General features: G+C 31.5%; 2 protein-coding genes across 3 annotated transcripts; both read right to left on the minus strand.

The window, feature by feature from the left end:
• Positions 1-474: 474 nt before the first annotated feature.
• LOC146536616 (b(0,+)-type amino acid transporter 1-like) lies at positions 475-19,935 on the minus strand. Its single transcript, XM_085189341.1, has 9 exons — positions 19,753-19,935; positions 6,125-6,346; positions 5,754-6,023; positions 3,212-3,337; positions 2,851-2,995; positions 2,032-2,259; positions 1,716-1,812; positions 1,009-1,330; positions 475-624 (listed from the first exon to the last, which is right to left on the minus strand). Exons 2-9 carry the CDS (start codon positions 6,336-6,338, stop codon positions 560-562), a joined length of 1,467 nt encoding a protein of 488 aa, XP_085045467.1. The 5' UTR covers positions 6,339-6,346; positions 19,753-19,935; the 3' UTR covers positions 475-559.
• Positions 3,212-5,688, minus strand: LOC146536617 (uncharacterized). Of its 2 annotated transcripts, XM_085189344.1 has the most exons (4): positions 5,111-5,688; positions 4,620-4,803; positions 3,867-4,048; positions 3,212-3,337 (listed from the first exon to the last, which is right to left on the minus strand). In XM_085189344.1, exons 1-3 carry the CDS (start codon positions 5,428-5,430, stop codon positions 3,902-3,904), a joined length of 651 nt encoding a protein of 216 aa, XP_085045470.1. In that variant the 5' UTR covers positions 5,431-5,688; the 3' UTR covers positions 3,212-3,337; positions 3,867-3,901. The 2 variants fall into 2 exon arrangements, with proteins under 2 accessions (XP_085045470.1, XP_085045468.1); XM_085189342.1 differs by lacking the exon at positions 3,212-3,337 and having other exon boundaries at positions 3,820-4,048; positions 5,111-5,687.
• Positions 19,936-21,039: the final 1,104 nt, after the last annotated feature.

Genomic DNA, 21,039 nt, shown 5'->3' on the forward strand with positions numbered 1-21,039 from the left:
GAAACAATTAGAGATCACTACTAAAATTTTAAAAATGTGTAAAAATAGGGATAAAATGTCTTACATCGCATGCGCTTCATAAACTGTTGGAGGTGGAACAAAAAAATGTTCTAGAAAATTAAAGAACATATCCATATCTTTGAAAAAAATCGCCATACCATATAACCTGAGATAGCGGACAAATGCTTGAATATCTATAATAAATAATATCTATTGTAGTTCTTATAATTCACCTAAATTGAAAATAATATCATAAATATATTTAATAAATATTCATATAGTTCAAGCGGGCGAAGCTCTGTGATGTGAACTTAGGTCATTTTAGGTACTCAAAACTTTCATGTAGTCCTCACTAATAAACTCATATTACTTATTAAAACGGTAATTTTAAAATGCCGGTTTGTACAATAGCAGGTTCAATTTTTGTAAATAAATTAGTTCATGTTAAAACAAAGGGTTAAATAAAAGGCCACATAAAAATATATATGATATAATTTGTTTCTTCTTTATATATTCTTATAAACTAGAGCTATTTACAAATATTATAAGTCGAATAGAATCAGTCTTCACGGTTGGTAGGAGGTACACTCTCAAAAAGCACCTGAGTTAGGAATGTAAGTTTACCTGTAATAAAATTACATTAATTGAATACTTATATTCAATCTTAATTAAGCACAAATAATATTTTGTGTTGAGTAGTGGAACCTAAAGCCGCACTTTGTTGTACAATGCGAGGAAAATTATTAAAATAAAAGTTATTTTATTTTTGAGTATTTTTTTAGCTTGATGCATATATCCCGCATAATATGCAATATGCAGAGGAAATCTAGTGTTAAGACACTCTGTTTCCCACGCACCTCTCAATTTTTCAGGACATTGTATTTTAAGAGCCGAAAACTTAATATAATAACATTAATTATAATAATTTATTATAAGTTTTAAAAATTATAGCAAGTCGCAACAAAGCCACATCTAAATTTGTTTATACACAATAAATAAAATACTCACTTAACAAAGTAGTAGGCGTTTTCTTATAATACACAAACAGCGTGTAGACTACAACGCCGATACAAATAAATCCTATCGCCATTAAATATTTAATCGACGGATCGTGTACTATTGGCAACACTGACAGGAATATTGCCACTAGCAACACAAAACATGGCACTATTGTCGGGACTCTATAAGGCCTCGGTTTATCCGCTTGAGTTCTTCGTAATACTAGTAATGCTACCATAGCAAGGCCGTAGAAAAACCATAGGAACCAACTGGCGAAGTCTATTAGCGTTTTGATGTTGCCAACTATGATGAAAATTGAGGTTAACATTGCCTGTAACAAAAAATATTCAAAAAAATAAGGAGTATCAAATTATATACATTGTTTGTGGATTTAAATCCTACCATTTTATATTTTATTAAATGAATAGTGTAAAAAGAAATTATCACCAAGTTATCTTTCTCTTAGTTTGCTTATCTTTTATAATACCAGTGATATATTGGCATCAATAATTAATAAATCGACAAAAAATACATATTTTGTTTTATAAAATATATATTTAGAAAACATATGACAATTTGAACGTAGCGGGATTTGAAGGTGAGAAGCGTATTTTATTTTTTATATGCTTTTTATATAAATATTTCTCATATGATTTCTTAACGATTTGTTTTAATAGTAAATTAAAAAGTAGTTTTTTTCAGTATTATCAATGTACCTGGAACGCTACAGCCGGAGCAGGTGTTAACTTCTTCATGTTAACATAAGAGAAGAGTTCTAACATATGTCCACCACGAGCTGCAGTGTAACAAACTCTGTAAATAAAAACGGAAGGTTCAGTACATTGTTTTTAGGGTGACAAAAAAAAATATTTAAGAAACACACACTGAAATGATTCTCAAAATATATTATTCGAATTTGGAATTTGGAAGTCCAAGCACTTTTTTATACATATAATTTTAAAAACACTTTACATACTTAAGTTAATATTATTACTAGATATAAAGCCGTCCATTAAAATATATATATATTACCTGGTAATACCAAACTGGACACTCATAGCGCATCCAAACGTCGCAATGGCAACACCTAGCGGTATAATAAAACTAGCTGGACCTAATACTCTTGCACCGAAAGTTACAGCGACCGCGGGTACTGAGACCATTTCAGTGTAACTTAAAACTGACATATACGCGACGTTCATGAATACGTAGAGACCAGTTATGAGTGGCACTGCTATTGATATGCTGAGGGGGACGTTTCTGTGGGTTAGAAAGGAATATTGCTTAGTGTTTATCTTTTATACCCAGAAATTAGGTATTATAAACCAAACCAAACCATCTTCACGCTGTATCCCGCACACAGCAGGGTAAGCAGAGAGAACCTCGTGTTGAGACACGACATTCCCCACTTTCCGCTGAAGTTTAAAGGCATTGCGTGTTGAGTGGCGGCACTTAACGTTGCCCTTTGCATAGATGCCAGAGCGATGAAATGGAAATATAAATTGAAATAAATATTTCATTTTCTCGAGTAGGTATCGAACCCACAACCAATCGGTTTACAGCCACACTTTGTTCCCCTGCGCACGACTGGCCTTTATGTATCATAAAATATATTTTTTTTAAATGTTATGCTAGGGTAAAAAAAATTAAAATAATCAATTACTTCAAGTGAAGATTGAATCCACAATCATCGGGTATTATTAGTCGATGCTGTATCACTGAATAACGTTGCCATAAATAAAAAAAACTTAAATATATTTAGTACAAAGGGAAAGTCATGATTTTGCTCTAATTTAAACATACATAACACATATAAGTTCATCGATTTATAAAAACTAAAATAGATCTTACACGCCAGGATTAATAATTTCCTCTGTCACAACAGTCACACTGTTCCAGCCATCATATGCCCATAGTCCAGAATATAATGCAAGGGCAACACTCCCGGCTGTGGTGGAACTACCTTCAAAACCTTTATTTAAATTTTCAGTGTTACCTGCAATTAATAGTAAACATTATTGAATTTAAAATTTTAAAATATAAATTTAATATTCACTAAAATTATTTTTAAAAATTATATTTGAAATATTATATAAAATTCAAACCGTTGAACCGATGTTAATTATTAAATTCAATAGGTATTTTATGCACGGGATGCAGCGTGAAGATGTTTTTTTTTAATTATTGTGGTCAAGCAACAAAATATTATTACCTCTGGCTATTTCATATATACCTCCTCCAATAACAACAAGGCAAGTAAACACTTTACACACTCCAAACACATTTTGCACTTTCACAAAGAGTTTCACACTAGTTATGTTGATGTATGTCATTATAACTGAAAATAATAATTAAAATAAAACATAAGATATACAAAATTTAATTAAAATTACATATTACGGCCGTTGTGACGCAGTGGCAAACGCGAGGGTTGAAAGTTTGATTCTTAATTGGGGATACAAAAAAAATCATTTCGTCATTCTGGTTCTGGAGAAGACAAATCGTGTCAGGGCCAGAAGTGTTTCACTGTAAATGCAAAAGGTTGTGGGTTCGATTCCTACTGGATGAAAAGAAACTTATAATATTTACATTTCTTCGCTCAGTTAAAGCGGAGACGAGTTCGGAGCAAAGCTCGGCGTAGAGTTCCGCGACTCAACACGCAATGAATTCGCTTGAAAAATGGGGGACAGAAGTGTCTTATTGAAAATATAGTAGTCTTAACACTAGGTCCTAGGTGCTTTGCACAGGATATGATCAGGATGAAACTAAAAGATAATTTAAAATATACAAATTTATTCTTAAAAAAATAAAACACAGAACAAAATATAAAAAGTATTTACTGAATCTTAATTATCTTTATTACTTACAATCTTTATTATTTAAAACTACTACAATAATGAAACTAATAGGCTATTTTAACTTCCATATTGTTGTATGGGTTTGATGTAACAATATTAATATCTTTTAGCAATTTAATGACCATGTAGTTTTTTTCAGTTATTAGAATATAACCGCTGGATTCCTCATTTAGCTTTTCCTGCATAAGTTGCTGTAAAGAACAATAACCACAATAAATCTTCAGTGCATATAATTAAAATGTAACTGATTGCTGTCTGTACATGGAAGACATATGAGTATGTATTGTTAGGTCCATTTATCAATATAAAAGTACGTAGTAACATAGAATAAGAAGCCATGAGAATAATTTAAATTTTTTTGTTTTTATGGAGAGACAAGATAAATAATTGTACCGGCTGTTTGACTGTGCATTTGAATCTTAAGTACAGTTTTTCACTGTTGGATTTTGGTTCACAAGCATGTTCATGTTGTACCTATATATGCATCATAGCAGGGTCAGGAGAGGGAACCTAGTGTTAACAGACTATTTCGCGCTTTGCACCAATTGCTTTGATTTCTTACCAGAGCAAAACAGCAAGCTATATAGGATTTAAACCCACAATCACATATAAAGTCACATGTTTTCGCACTGCACCACTTCAACCATTATATATTATATATTATATAACTTTAGCCATATATTCCCATTAATTTCATATTTTCACTATATCTAAGATCACTGATGTAATATATAAATGATTAGTTATACAACACATACTTACTCCCATTATATCCGTCATAGAGTCATACTCAGTTGGAAATAGTGATTGTATTAGTCCATGCAGTTCAGTTTTTAACAATTGAAATGTTTCTTTGGCTTTCTGAAAATGTTCATGTTGTATTTCTCTTTGTACTATTTTTGGCCTTGAGAGAGCTTCTTCAGCGGTTTTCATAAGATTGGATAATCTTAAATAGTGAGTAATAGATAAGTTATATGTTAATTATTTAACAATTCAATAAGCTACAATAAAACATATACGTTCAAGGTCGCGATGACCACTACATATATTTCAAGCTCTTCGCATCCAGCTATTGTCCGCCACTTTGCGAATATCATCACCCTGTCTAGCTGAAGATTGAGCTTAGTGGCGTGCCATTGAAGAGGCCTATGTCTAGCAATGGACGAGGACAGGCTGACGATGATGCTGATGATGATGATCATGATAATTATTTATTTTAAGAGTATGTATAATACAGTAATAAGAAAAAATACCTCTGTATTTCTTTGTCAACATCACAAATAGAGCCACGAGTGAATGCTGAAAGTTCCTCAACTTGTTCAGTCTTTATTTTAATTTCAGCAAGAAATTCAGTGACTATTAAATTTTCGTCGGTTGGTATTGGTGTATTAGAATTTTGAATTTCGGTAGCCAAGCCATCCACATAGGATAAAGCGTTATTACCAACATTATTAGCGGAATCCAATCCGGGAGTATTTTCAATAATGTTACACGTATCAAGGCATCGTAATTGAAGTCGTTTTATTTTCTCTGATAAACATTCTATTGTTTCTGTGTTCATTGTACTCGACATCGCGCACTTTTTCAGTTTGTTGTTATCGTTTGAAGTACGAAAATCTTTTGTAAGCTAATAACACACTTTTCAACAAATATATGCACTATAAAGTTACAAATTCAAAATTCAAGAACCAAGAACAGCGTATTATTTCACTGATTACTCTGTTCTGTTTCTCATTAAATGTTCCTCGCTCCGACCGCTTACATTTGTAACTTGACAGCTGACATATGTGGCGGTTATAAAGATTGATGTCAAAATCGTTTGACGTTTGTTAGTAGACTAGGGTCGTGCCTTACAATAGTAACGGTTTTACGATAAATTAATTTGATATTACTTACAAAGTGCAGCCAACGATCCAAGTTTGATTGCAGTTCTTTTATAATGAGGTTCTAAATCTGTTGTAAAAGGCTGTATGGCGTATTCAGCGAAAGTCATCACAATGATGGCTACTTCAGCTGGTCTCAAAATTACAACATATATCCAAGCACATATAAAAGATGGTAACGGTCCCCAAAATTTGTGAAATTTTCCAAACGCTGCTTGGAAATAAGAATATTCAGCTCCAGATTTTCCAAGAACTGTTCCTAATTCGGCAAATGATAGTGCTCCTAGAATGAGAAATTATTTTATATTTTAAAAAATACTTTACATTATATTTATTGTTTTTTTTTATTTTATGATAATTAATAGGTATCTTACCTACACCCACCTAGTAAGGATATTATTCCCGATACAGCCCAAACAATTAGGCACAAAGCAACAGAACCAGAATGCTCTAAAGCTGATGCTGGAGATACAAATATTCCTGATCCAATCATTACTCCTAAAATTAAATTAACTGCAGAAAATAATCCTAATTCTCGTCTTAATTGCACATCGTTTCCTGATGTTTTATCTAATGCTTCCAACTCCTTACTTGCCATTTTCGTTGCTGTAAAAAAATAAAAAGATTTGATTTATTATTATTTAAAAGAAAAGAAAACTTAATCATAAATACTTTTTTTCAAAACTTTCGAATCAGACTAAATGCCTTTAAAGGGGATTCTAGATATACATACATACATTCGTCAGCAGCCACAGTTTTTCTGTACATTTTTAAGGCTACTTCTTTTGACTTCACATTATATCCCGCATTTAGCAGAGTAGGCAGAGGGAATCTAGTGTTAAGATACACCATTCTCTACTTTCCGAGAGTTTCTCTCTTTTTTTTTATATATATTGCGTGTTGAGTGACAGAACTCACTGCAGCGTTTTGTCTTGTTACCAGAGCAAGGAAATAAAAATATTTAAAAAATTCGTTCCCCGGAGAGTGTATCAAACTCACGACCTTCGCTTTGACAGTCACACACTGCACTGCTGCGCCATGAATGCCTTAAGTAATTTTTTTGCTTCACGCTATATCCCGCACACAGCAGGGTAGGCAGAGGGAACCTAGTGTTAAGACTTGTTTCCCCACTTTCTGTTGAGTAGCAGAATTCAACACCGCGTTTTGCCTCTTTATCAGAGCGAAGAAATAGAAATATATGCCTTAAGTACTTTAATTAATATACATTAAATAATGAATGAAATCGGCTAATTAATCAACTTTATTTAAGCATTTCCACTGTAAATTAAAAAGAGAAGTACTTATGTTTAAGTCGTATCATAAATAAATTCCATCATATACTAAATCAATCATTATGTATAAAAGTCGTAATATAATCGTATTAATGGTGAATGAACTTGAAATTACTGTCAGCGTTATCAGGATTACTTATGTTCCACGTGCGATTTTTTTATTTCAATCTATTATGAACCATATTACTTTATCAGAAGGTGTACTTCTAAATAATTTAAACATAATAAAACTTGAGAATTAACCCTTGCATGCATGGCAATGAGGTCAATAATATTACTGGTATTCGAATCATACAGGAAAGGCGGCACTTTGTACCAATCAAGAAAATTCGGCGGACTCTATTGAGAATCTAAATAGCGTCCACCGAAATTGAGAAACTGAATTAGATCTAAATAAAGAGTGCCGACTTTTGGTACATCACTATTTTGTACATCCTCTCTTATTAAGTAATAATTTCATAAACATGTTAAAAGAATCTTTTGTGACAGAGTTAATTTAAGAGAAACACATTTTATTCCATTCAGGATTTATTGCTTATTAAGAAACGTTGGCACTTACCTACTGGCACAAGAAAATGCCCAGCGAATATCTATTAATCGAAATATTAATAAATCGATTTTAATTATTAGTTTTCAATTAGTCTGAAAAATTACAGCTGCGATTCCATGACATATAGTTACTAACAAAATTAGAACTGTCTGTAATTCTTCAATTGTTTTATCAAAATGATAAAGATGATAGTTAGGTATAGCGCGCAATAGTGATTTTTGTCACCGTGACTGTTGCGTCACTGTCACCGTGTACATCACGCTTAATGAAGGTGCGCGCATTTGGATACGTGACAATTGGGTGACTTTTTGTCCGCGGAGGACGGCAACACGCCGGTGACGCAACTGTCACCGCGTCCATAGATTTGTATGCCCGTGCGCGCATTAGCAACTAAATGTCACTTCGTTTCCCCTCCCCCTTGCGGTTTCCATACAAGTCGTCTTCCGCATAAACATGAAACAGCAGCGTGTTGCATTGCAGCACCGAATTTTAATTTCAAGAATGGCGTTAAATTCATCACCAAGGCAAAACGTGTGTTTTCATGAAGATGAAATAGACAATGACAATACTAATTGAAAGAAATTGAGTTGAGGCCATTGCCCTATGACAAATCTCTAAAGGATTATCCAAATAGTAATTTGAAAGCCAATATTTTCTACGTTTGGTTTTTTTTCTATATCTTAATATTAGTGCACAGACAACCATCTCTTCGAGATCCATTGTATAAAATGAAAAAAAGTTTCGTCACTGTCATCGCAAGTGCGCGCAGTCGCGAAAAGTATGGTGACATGTCAGTGACAAAAAATTTATTGTCACCGTGACAAAAGTCACCAGTGCGCGCGAAGCCTTACATATAAAATTAATTGGATATATCTTTTTTAAGATAACTTTATACGTAGCGTTCTGATTATAGTTCATTAGATTAGCTAATAAAATAATAATTATAAATAAACATGTGTGAAAATCATTATATTATATATAAAAAAATAATTAATGATTTTAATCTGTCATAGAGACAAATATAAAATCATTTATTATTATTTTTAGTTTCACGCTGTATCACGCACGTAGCAGGGTAGGCACAGAGAGCGCGGGAACCTTGTGTTAAGATACGCCGTTCCCATTAACACGGTTTTCGACTTTCCGATGCGGAACTCAACGCCGCACTTTGCCTCCTTACCAGAACGCGTCTACAGTCGCACGCTTCAATGTGTTACAAATAGTTTATTACGTTAAACATGAATTAGCATAACGTACACGTGTAAATAAATTAATTAACAAGATCGGTGACGACTTTAAGAGATGAATCAACAATTATAAACACTATATTGGATGACAATTACTTATCACAATCTTAATATATGTATTTAATCGATGAGAGCTGAATTGCAACGATACATAGAAGAATGAAGAATATATTATTAGTAATTTCGACACAAATTTAAATCAGTAAAATTAAATTTTGTGTAGTAGAGTTTCGTAAAAAGAACCCGCTGTCAAAATTATCTCCATACGCAACGTGCTTAGTTACCAGAGAACTGCGACTGGAAATTGAATCCACAACCGTCGCGTTTACAATTGCTTTGCGCCATGATTTTTTTTTTATACTATACGAGTACAATAAAAAACAGCTTCACGCTGTATCCTGCACACAGCAGGGTAGGCAGAGGGAACTTAAAGTTAAGACACTCCGTTCCCCACGTCCTGTCGAATTCTGGAGGAATCACGACGGCCTCATACTAAGTTAGTATATAATATTTTATACATTTCTTATATTTGTACACTATTTATGTAGTATTTACACATCAGCTATAAAATGGTACGGAACCGGACCGTTGATTAATTATAATTAAGACAAATGACTCATCGTGTTAGTGTTGTAACAATAATAAAATTATGATAACACACTAACATGGACTTATGTAACTTTTGGCTTAAGGTTTGTTTACATATTATTTATGGTCGGTGACATTTTATTCATCTAGTCTTTTTTACATTAATCTTTCTGTATTATTATTTACGCTTAAAGCTGAGCTTTTTCTTTGTCTGAAATCAATATATTTTACTTCTTTATCAGAAAGAATGTTGTGGTGCTTTACTTACATGTATTCTCCACTCGCCTCGGACAATTTATTCACTACCATACTTATTTCATTATTTTTATATCAATTGACCCAATACGTGTATATTTATACATATTTATGAGTATTTGAGTAATAAATACCAAACTTTTTAATAGATAATGAACATTTGAATTAGCAACAGAATTATCATTTGTACAAACACTAAGTATTTAATTTTTTTACTTTTTTATCTTGAATGGAAATAGATAAACGTTTGGGCGTCACTATCCTACAACAATTATATCGGATGCCTTTTTTGTTTTCTATCATATAAATTGTACAATTATGATTAAATATAGGCTGTCAGGCGCAGCGGCACAAGGGTGTGACTGTAACGCGACGGTTGCGGGTTCGATCCCCACGCGAGGTAATATTTATTTACGTTTATATTTCCATTTCTTCGCTCTAGTGTCGAGGCAAAGCGCAGTGTTGAGTTCTGCCACTGCACTGCTACATTAGGTATTTCTTCCCGAATGAACAATGTGCATAATTCCAAACCTAACTTCAGAGCGTCCACAACTTGTTAACCGTACTGTAGTCTAGTCGGTGCGTATTTGTGCGTAGTATTTTTAGTCCTCATTGACCAGTGATAATGTGGTTTGAATTCATTTTAGCTGGCAGCTAAATGAGAAAGCACGTTCTTTTATTTATTTTTCTAACGTCGTATGTAGATAGTAGATACATAATGATATAACGATATTAACCCTTAACTGCTCGCATGGGGTCAAAGCACTTTCGCATATCGAAAAAATGCACTTGCAACGGTTGGAACCTCCCCGCACGCCCGCTAGTCTCTTAATATGTGCTAAAGAACATACTTTAGTACCGTTTAGGCCGCTGCAGGTGAAGGCTAAGCCTCTGCTCTCTTGAGCCGTGACCCCGTGCGAGTACTTACGTAACTTTTTTGAGAAAGGTAAGCTTTTTATATTTTATTGTTTTTAATTAGATATTGATATAACTTTGAAAGAAATATTATAGTGAATGATAATTTCTATCGTTTTACTGGTTTAGAATTTTTTTTTTTTGTATTTTTCGTACAAATATGTTATTTACATAGGTCTTTTTTTATTCCTCAGTTATCAAATATTCTTGCGACAACTTGCAACGGAACTTGTTGAAAGTCATGAAAAACGTCGAACCACGCGGCTATTGGAAGTACGTGGTTTGGAAACTCCACCTGCTCCACCTACCACTAAACGTGGGCGGTGCTGGGCGTGGGCGTGGGCGGTACGGTGCATGAAAAAGAGTGACTGAAAAGTATCCACAAAATGCAGTTAAGGCAAAAAGTTTTTGTGTAATGAGCACTTCATTGTTTACTGCCAAAACTGCAATAACGATGATTGCCATAGTTCCTAAATATTCATGAAATTTTAATGCATGATCTCATGTTGTGCCAAAAATGTTCCTTATTGTAGAAGTTTATATTTTAGTTATTTTTATGCCTTAGAAGATTTTATTTTAAGTTGTGGTTTTTATGTCTTATAGATTAAATAAAGTACTTTCATAATTACTATTCTATTCTATTCGCTTGTTTCATTAAAAAAAAGGAATCATCAAATTTTATCCATACAAATTGGGGTCACCACGGACCCCGTGCGAGCAGTTAAGCGATTTTCTTCGTGCGAGCAGTTAAGGGTTAAGCGTGAGATTAACGCTTAAATAACGGAGTTATTTCAATAGCTCCTTTATATTTCAGATGATAATTATTATAAAAAAAGATTCTTTCAGAATAATATTAAGTGACGCTTAGCGTATTAGCTACTTACACTTAAAAGTAAAATGTATATGTATTTTGGTCTTCATTTTCATATTATAATCTAAAGAAAAATAATATTTTCAAAGAATATTCCTACATACTGTTATCCTATAATTTATTACAAACACTACACGAACTACTTATCAAACGAGAAAACAAATAAAAACGAGCATAATGATAAAAAAATGCATCCTAAAATCATTAAACATGTGTAAATAACATGAATATATTAGTATTAGTAGATATCATTAGTTATCATTAAATTAACATTGTAATGATATTTATTTTGACATTTACCTACTCCAATTTTATAAAGCTCCTGGATTAGTTTTATTGAGTTTCTTATCAGATAGATAACTGAGTCAACAGCAAATGAAAATTGGTTGCTTATATTTTCATCATCTGAGTGAGATGATGATGATGATGATGATGATGCTGTATCCCGCTGTTATTTTGTTCATAAAATAAATAAATAGTATAATATTTAAATGAATAGAAAATGTTAAGGATAAAATTACCATATTGTATAAAGAAACTTTAATAACCGTTTAGCTTAAAATTTGCAACATAAAACAGTTTTGTTTTATTTTTATTATTATCTTTTGTTTTTTCCTTATTTATGGTACATTGCTAAATTAGTATAATAATGACATGAATCTATTCAACAAAAGAATATGCAAAAAATTAAACGAAATTTAAACATAAATGTATTTTTGTAATCTATTAGCCTAATTGGTTTCAATTATTGGATAGTACCAAAAATATATATTTTCAAATTCCGTAATGTCAAACATTTTATGAAATTTCAATATTTTTACAATGTTGGGTGTATTCCCAATTGCAGCAGCAATTGACTGTGAACGCGACAATTGAGTAACCACAGTTCCTCAACTCGAAGGAATGAATTAAGGAATGAAAAACGCGGCGTTAATTTCCGGGATGCAGTACAGCATGATGGTAAAAAGAAATTTAATTTTCAATGTAACACAATATTTTTCATTTCTTCGCTCTGGTGTCGAGGCAAAAGCGCGTCGTTGAGTTCCGCCAGTACCAGTTCCGCTCCAGAATTCGACAGAAAGTGGGTAACGGAGTAACTTAACACTAGGTTCCCTCTGCCTACCCTGCTGTGTGCGCGATACAGCGTGAAGCTGAAGCTAAAACAAAACTAGTTATATCGTGTTCATATTAATAAACTTTGTTACTAATTGACTATTAAAATTTATGTTTACTATAATAGATAGATATAGAAACGTATTTTGTTCTATTAAAATAATGAAAACTTGTTAAGTAGAGTGTTTGGTTAATTGGATGGTTCAATTATGTAATTGTTTCTCTGAAACTGACTGGCACCATTGTTACTTAATATATTAGACATAGCTGTTACACTATGAGAATTGTATCTACAAAAATATTACTTGAATTTGCATAATTGGTGCATATTTTTTTAGGTTTTTTTATGCTTCAAGTGTTACCACCCTGATATTCCGCAAATATCAGGGTGGTAACACGCAGTTCTCCATTTTCCATACAAATTTGCGACAATTGTTTCTATGCTAGAGCAGTGAATCGAAAATAAATATGTAATTCTCTCTAATGGGATTCGTACCCACGATCATTACAAAAGACAGACGCTTTGCCGTTACGCTACGATGGTCTCTAAGGCTCGAAGGCTCTAGAGCTAAAGTATTAAAGAAACAAATATTATTTATTATATTTATACATATCAATATGATCCTATATCTAGTAGTAATATTTATATAGCCTAGATTAGGTTTATACAACCAGTTTGTATAAGAATTCAATATGTGTAGTATTTGACAGATAAGAGCTGCTCAACTCGACACTTAAATAAATTGATTATAATAGTATTTTCGTAAATATTGGTTAACTAACTTTATAATTAATATTATTTAACTTGAGGCCAGTTGTGGCGCAGGGGCACAAGCGTACAACTGTAATCGCGGTTATAGGTGGGGACAAGCTATGGGTTCGATTCCCACTTGAGGAAAACTGAAAAACCTGAACTTAAATAGTAAGCACAAGGATACCTAATACAACTAAGAACGAAATATATCGTCAAATAAAAGTAAGCGGTACAGAGTACATATAGATAGGCAGGTACATTTAGGTATCCGAGGACACCAACTCTCGGTCTCAACTATTCGGCCTCAAATATTTTAAAAATATTTTTTACGTGTTGAGTGGCGGAACTCAACGCCGAAATAATTATTAAAATGTAACAGACTTGGTGTTGAACAGAAGGTTGTGGGTTCAATTCCCGATCGAGGCAATGATAAATTTTCATTTACTCACTCTGGTAAGCGCGTTGAGTTCCGCTACTTAACACGTGATGCCTTCAGAATTCGACGAAAATTGGGAAGCAAAAGTGTCTTAATGGTAACGCAGTGACTTAAAACTAGATTCCCAGGTTCCGTCTGCTATGTGCGGGATACAGTTGACGCTAAAAAAAAAAAGAATAATGTATACTTTTTCAGTAAATAAGAAGTGCCATTATAAATTTCAAGTACCTATTTTAAATTAAATAATGGTATGATTTTTTATTTAGTTTTACAAGTTTTATTAATAGTATCCGATAGTTTTATGTTTTAATTTCGAGGATAGCTAATTGGTATTTTTTTTATCTTTCATTTATTAAGAATGAATAATATGAATAATAATGAATGCGATAATACCCGCATCAATGCTAAACGTTTTCTATAGTAAATATATTTTTTACAAAAGAATACAATTGAATAGCTATTCCAATGTTTTATTTGTTTGAGTAAACAATGACTAACGTGTTGTCATTTTATCAATTTCCTATCAAATCACATCCCAGATGATTTCATTCAGTGTTATTAAAAATAACCTTACGTTGTATACCGCGTAAAGCAGGGTAAGCAGAGGGAACCTAGTATTTTTTTGGGCATTGAATGTTGAGTGCTTTGTCTTGGTATCAGCGAAGAAATTAAAATATAAAATAAATCATTACTTCGTGTGGGAATCGAAGCGACAACCGTCGCTTTACAGTCGCACGTTTATGTCCCTGCGCCACATACGATCTATATTATTAGGGTTCCGTACCTTTTAAAGAAAAAATCAACCCTTATAATACATTGATTAATAATTTCCATCGTGAAATTTGAACCCATAACTACAGCTTGCAAGATATCTACATAAGTAAATACAATTCGGGAGGACAATAGATACTTTTATTATGCAATTATCTTAATGATAAAATGCAATTATTGAATAACTTTAGTACTTGATTAATATATCAATGATTCATTATTATTTATCATTAATTAACATTTTGCCGAGGATTGTTCATTAAAAATGAGCTTTTTTAAGTCCTATCAGAGATTTATATTTAGAAAATTATTACTTACTAAACTTGCACTAAATATATAATCCGGTTAAAGACTTTAGTTTAAAATGTTTTTTAACATAGATCGTCAAAATAATGTTTGCATCGAATACGACGTGCGTAGCAGATGTTAATGACCGAGGCACGGATGCACTTGTGACGTAGTCCGAAGGACGGCTGTTAAAACAATAATGCTAACCATTTTTATATGTATTTTGAAAAAAAAAAAAAACCTTTTAAGATAACAATTAAAACTTAAAAGCTAGTAAGAGTAAAATATGTTTTATGCATAATGTTCTTAATTTTTTTTAAATGTATAGTGTGTTTTAATTTCCGCAAAAAAATGTTGTAATGTTGTTATTTAAAAATATAATACTTTTATCGCTTAATCTTGGTTTCGCTGATTTACACTTCATTATAAAAAAAATAACATCTTCTTTATAAAAAAAATAATATTAACTCCCATTATATAAACATTTTGATTTGCAGTTTGGTAGCCTATGGATATCATTTACCAATACTTTAAAAATAATTTCTGTACTTCATAAATCGGTACTCATTTCGTGACATGAGTTAATAATTAGTAGGACATTAGTGATGTAATAAATGTTCTATTGTCATGTCTAAAAGCTATAAATTAATGACAAATGACTTTGTACTTATATTAACATAATAATTACAAGTAACACAATTTGGTCTTTACAGTAACTTCTTAATGAAAACAATACTCTCTTGTCAACTTGGTTTTGTATAATTTATATAATTTTTGTCAGATTGTTTAACTCTATGATTAAACTAGCAATATGAATTTTAAAAAAAGGAACTTAAGTGATATGCTAATATTATATACCTATATCATTTTTACTATTTTCATCAGGCATTTTAATATCACGATGCAAATAGAGAATGAAAAACGGACGCCTGTGTACTGTGTACCTAATTTGTCAATTTTAGTAGTGATTATAATTGCTTTTACTATAATATTATAAAGCTGAATAGTTTGTATGGTTGAATCCGCCAATCAGAATATATTGGTTCAAATTCAAATTCAAATTCAAAATATTCTTTATTCAAATAAACTTTATAAGCACTTTTGAATCGTCGAATGTACATGTCAACAAAAAGCTACCACCGGTTCGGAAGGCAGTTCTGCTGAGAAGAGCCGGCAAGAAACTCAACAGTTGCTCTTTTTAAAGTCAATGGTATATTTTACTATTACATTAGTTGGCAGCTGTCCTGCCTGGCATTCAATAGACATTAATTCCATACATGCTTATCCTCTAAATATTCTTGAACAGTGTAATAAGCTTTACTTGTTAGAATTTTTTTTACAGATATTTTAAATTTTGGAAGTTCGAATTGAAAAAGCTATTCGTGTTGCATAGACCATTCATCAAGGAAGGCTATATTAATAATTTCAATATAACCCACCCACTGAAGCTGTAGTCAGAATTAGCACGGATGATTCGAATATGTTATAACATAAGACACATGTTTCATGTCATAGCTATTTCCTTTTGACCATGTGGGCGAAGCCCTAAGTAAGTTAATAATAAATGAAGTGTTACAATATAACTATCGGCTCTTATACTATCAGATAAATATATAATCCGGTTAAATCTTTAAATAAGCACAAGATATAAAATAAGTAAAAATTCTTTTATAAATTTCGTTAATACGCCTCGACGAATTACTTGAATGTACTTGCTTGGACACTTCTTCTTTTGTTTATAAATACATATTTCGTATTCAATTTCCAAGTATAGCGATACAAATAAACCTGACACTGCATACTGACGGTACTGACACAGCATGCAATTTTAATGGAATATTCATTTATAATATAAGTTTTATTTTATTTCTCTCTTCACGTTCGCCGAATTGCATTTTAAATATTAATTTTAGTTTTTATTTTATTTTATGAATTCTTATACGTTATTCAGTTTTTTATCTTTTGTTTATTTTAGAGTCATTGTTGGGTAACGGAATTGAACGCTTCAGTGGTTTTTTTAAATAAAACGTAGGACATTTTTTTATAACGCCACGGTATTATGTATTATATTAAATTCTAGGCTGCATGTTACACAAGCCTTCGTCTTTTTTCTAAGTATTTAATATGGTCAAATTTATGTGTCTGTGCCTATTATTATGTTCGCGTGCCATTTTCTAGGGACGTGAAGTAGAAATATTTATTTAAGTATTTATAAATAAATAGAAATATTTCATGTTTTTATTACATTAACATTTTTGAGGTCAATCGTGACACAGGGGCACAAGCGTGCGACTGTAAGCGCGACAGATTGTGGGTTCGATTCCCACTTGAGGAAATGAAATATTTAATATGTCCATTTCTTCGCTCTGGTAACGAGGCGAAACGTGGTATTGACGTCCGCCACTTAACACGCTACGCCTCTATAGTCCTACAAGTATTGTGAGTTAGGTTCCCTCTGCTTACGCTGTATATGCGGGATACAGCGTGAAAAAAATAATATTTAAATACAATTTCAGTAAACGCTAGACCAAACCAGTTATTTACACTTAAGTATATAAATAAATACTCTACATTAAAAGGTTAAAAAATAATGTCTTAAACGTTATCTTATCAGATGGCTTGTATTTGATTATAATATTTTATTTGTTAAGTTTTTTACTGTATTTCAACGAAAACCATATTTGATTTTGTGATATGAATATCTCAAGGATGATGTATGTAGGTGCAAAGTCAAATAAGTAATTTAAATATTAAATAAATAAAACTATGAGGAAAAGCAGCGGCAATTATTGTAATTGCTCTAACAATTGTATGTTATAGGTATGTAGTATATATACTTTTTTGGAGTTTTGATCTTTTCTAAGATATGAGATCGGTATTTTGTGGGCTTTGGATTATCTTAACTATCAAGTCCAGCTACAAGGCAACTGTACTATGATGGCATTATTTTTTTATTTTTCACAAAAATGTCCTATACATATAAATATTTTATAAATCCCATCGCTATATTATTGTAGTCCAATAAAAATAATAAAAATTCCATGTCTCAAGATAATTCACAATATAGGTCAACGTCTCCCAGACTGTAAATAAAGTCTCAAAATACACCAGTCGGCCTTTGTTGGCTTCCTCAATAACATAAGGATATTTTTGAACTGGCAGCTTTTTCGTATATTTTGCTTTTGGTCCAATTTATGTATACCTAGATTATAGTTGAAAATATTTCGTTTAAAAGCGTGGAATATCGTACACGTGTCTCGATATATATCTAATCTAGAAGTTGGGTATGAGATAGATTATTTAATGATGGGTTCACAAATTAGACAGCGCTACTATGTATTACTTTTGTTTCAGAAAAGAAGAAAGGGAACCTTCGTTTTCATTAAGTCACTTCCTTTCCTCACTTTCGGGCGAATTCTGAAAGCATTAACGCCGCGATTTGCCGCCATTACCAGAAATGGAATGAAATCTAGAATCGTTGCGTTTACAATCGATCGCCCTTATATGCCCCTGCAATTAAATATATGCGAATATAACATATTTTTATTGTGTTAGCTAAAAAGACATTTTTTTATTAAAGTAAGTACATATTCTTAGGTATTTCAAAATATTTATAATTCTCTCTATGTAGAAGATAAGGGATATGCTTATGAGGTATATACCGAAACCACGATAAAGTAAATCATAGAAAAATAATTTTAATATTTAACCAAATAAGGAAAAAAGATAACACAGACTATTTACGTAAAAATGTCCTTGGCTTAATAAGTGACTTCGCTAGTACGTATTATGTATCTTTATGGCTTTTGTTTACGTTTGTATCGACATAGTGCACTTTGCATGCACGTCCAGTGTGGGTATTAACTTGATATTAAGGTATCGTTTTTAGGGTTCCGTACCTTCTAAGTAAAAAAGGAACCTAAAATAACTATTCTTTACTTTGAGATCACTCTCAAGATCGATCAATTTCAACTCTCTACCTACTCTGATATGCGGAGAAAAGCGTCAAGCTTTTTATGTAAATGATTTTTACGTAATTGAGTAATATATATATTTTTATAATAAAAACTAATATATATTTTAGTCTTTTGAAGAAATTGATAATAACAATCCAAGATATATTTTACAATGTATTATTGAATCACGGTATTCAATATTGTAAAATGTTTTTACATTATTTTTATGACACCTGCTACTATTTTTATCTCTGGGTAACCTGAGTTTGTGTAATAATAATCATATAATAAAAACATAATTAAAATTAAAATAAAGCGTCTTTAGTTCAACTCTTATTCATCTTTTTCGCTATGGAATTAAATAATTATAGAAAGAAAATTGGTCGAGAAATAGAGTATAGAACGTCTCACTGAGCTGGCTGACGCATGTTGCAGAATAGGCACAGGGAGTAAAAAAATAAATTATCACTAAGAAAATACAAACTACTTAATATGTATCTAGCCCACACAAACATGTGACAACTGCACCACGTGCTTATTTAAAATAAATGAAATCTTTAAATAAACATGTAAATCTTATACATGTGGAGAATTAGTTAAACCTATGAGTGTATACAACCTCCATCGATGTATGAATATGGCTTGAACTACGTATTGGATTTAACAGATTTTTTAATATGTAGGTACGTTTTTTGGTATAGATAAAACGTGAATTATAGTTATTTGTTTTTTAATGGTTCTTCAATATTTACATTTAAAAAATACATAAATATATTATACAATGACTAAAGCTGTCTTATTTCTATAGTAGAGTAATTAATTTTGATTCAAGTAATTTTTAGGTTTTACCAAAGCATTTTTTATAAAAAGAAACTCAAAACTGTTCAAATGTAAAAAATAGCGCGAACTTTTCACTTATAAAAATAACATTCTTCTTCACGACGATCACATTTTATTGAATAAAACTGCCACTTACCTTGGTTATAGTTTAAAAAATTGAATAGAAGACCGAAGATACTCCAAAGAATAAGATACTTCACAGACACATTATTATATAAAGAAATATATAAAAAGATTTACAAATACGATAATGCGTAGAACACGAGGAAATAATAAATACCGTGCTCTCACGACGAGAGAAGCGTAGAGACTGGTGTAAAATTGTAAATATCGCACCACATAGCTTCATTATAGTAGCGTATCGGGTGTTCGATAACATATCGATGGGTTTGGTGATAAGGCCCAAATAAACCTGCGTCCAACATAAATGTAATGATAATAAATATAAAATATATATTTGCTTATTATTACTTGAAATATTTTACTGGATATATTCAATGTATTTTTGAAATTTCTTTCTTGTAATACAAATTATTATAATAATAAAAGCCTTTATAATTATAATTTGTTAAAGCACTTGGTATCTTTTAATGACACAATTTCCTCTGCAAGTTTTGGCAAAGGTCTCCTTCAAATTCTTTTAATCTAATCTATTATAAGTTTTCCTTGACCACACTTTTATTTTAATAAACAAATATAAATAATAAAGTACATTTATTCAAAGTAAGAGGTTTTTTAAACTGTCTTTATTAAAACCTCTTAATTACGGATAAGAATAATAAAATATTTCATGAAATATGTAAAATTACAAGCTTAATTTTCTCTCTAATTGTAAGGAAAATTACAAAAAAATGTACCAGTAATTGCACCGGCTGTTAATATTCTTCGAAAGTTTTAAATTTTCTTAGAGAAAATCGTTATACCAAATCCAGGACAGACACCACCTTCGTAAGAAAAGTAAACGAAGAAAATAGATATATCTCTTGTTGTATATATAGGGGAGTAGTGTAGGGAAGCATATATTAAATATTTTTATAATTAAAACTTCAAGTTATTTTTTTTACTTAATTACCTCTTATATAATGACACTTTAATTCACATACTTAATTACACTTCTGTTGTTTTTCAAAACCCGTGTAACATAAATAAGTTTATTATAGTATGACAATACTTACATAAAAGCCTCAGTTTACTTTAGCGTGAATTCATTAAGTTTTCATCAATTACTTAACTAATTATTATTACCGTAAATAATAATATGAACGCGTCGAAGAACAGCGGCGCACACAATGGCTCGCTTTTCGTCGTTTTGGTGTTGAGATCCGCCACTTAATATGATACGTCTCGAAAATTGGGCGATTTGTTAATTGGCGGAACCCAAACCTGTGTTATGTCTATCCTAGGGAAATAAAAATAATTTAAA

This window comes from Heliconius melpomene, chromosome 8 (assembly GCF_056956725.1).
Source record: "Heliconius melpomene rosina isolate 202511_hmr_F chromosome 8, ASM5695672v1, whole genome shotgun sequence".
NCBI classification, from domain to species: domain Eukaryota; kingdom Metazoa; phylum Arthropoda; class Insecta; order Lepidoptera; family Nymphalidae; genus Heliconius; species Heliconius melpomene.

Bases quoted from the DNA above. Each gene is read 5' to 3' on its own strand.
- LOC146536617 (XM_085189344.1), bottom strand. From the start codon at position 5,430: ATGTCGAGTACAATGAACACAGAAACAATAGAATGTTTATCAGAGAAA. The intron at 4,804-5,110 runs GTATTTTTTCTT...TCACTATTTAAG, and splicing joins GTTGACAAAGAAATACAGAG to ATTATCCAATCTTATGAAAA. The intron at 4,049-4,619 runs GTAAGTATGTGT...TGTTCTTTACAG, and splicing joins CTATGACGGATATAATGGGA to CAACTTATGCAGGAAAAGCT.
- LOC146536616 (XM_085189341.1), bottom strand. From the start codon at position 6,338: ATGGCAAGTAAGGAGTTGGAAGCATTAGATAAAACATCAGGAAACGAT. The intron at 6,024-6,124 runs GTGGGTGTAGGT...TTCTCATTCTAG, and splicing joins GGGAATAATATCCTTACTAG to GAGCACTATCATTTGCCGAA. The intron at 2,996-3,211 runs GTAATAATATTT...TATTAATTGCAG, and splicing joins TATATATGAAATAGCCAGAG to GTAACACTGAAAATTTAAAT.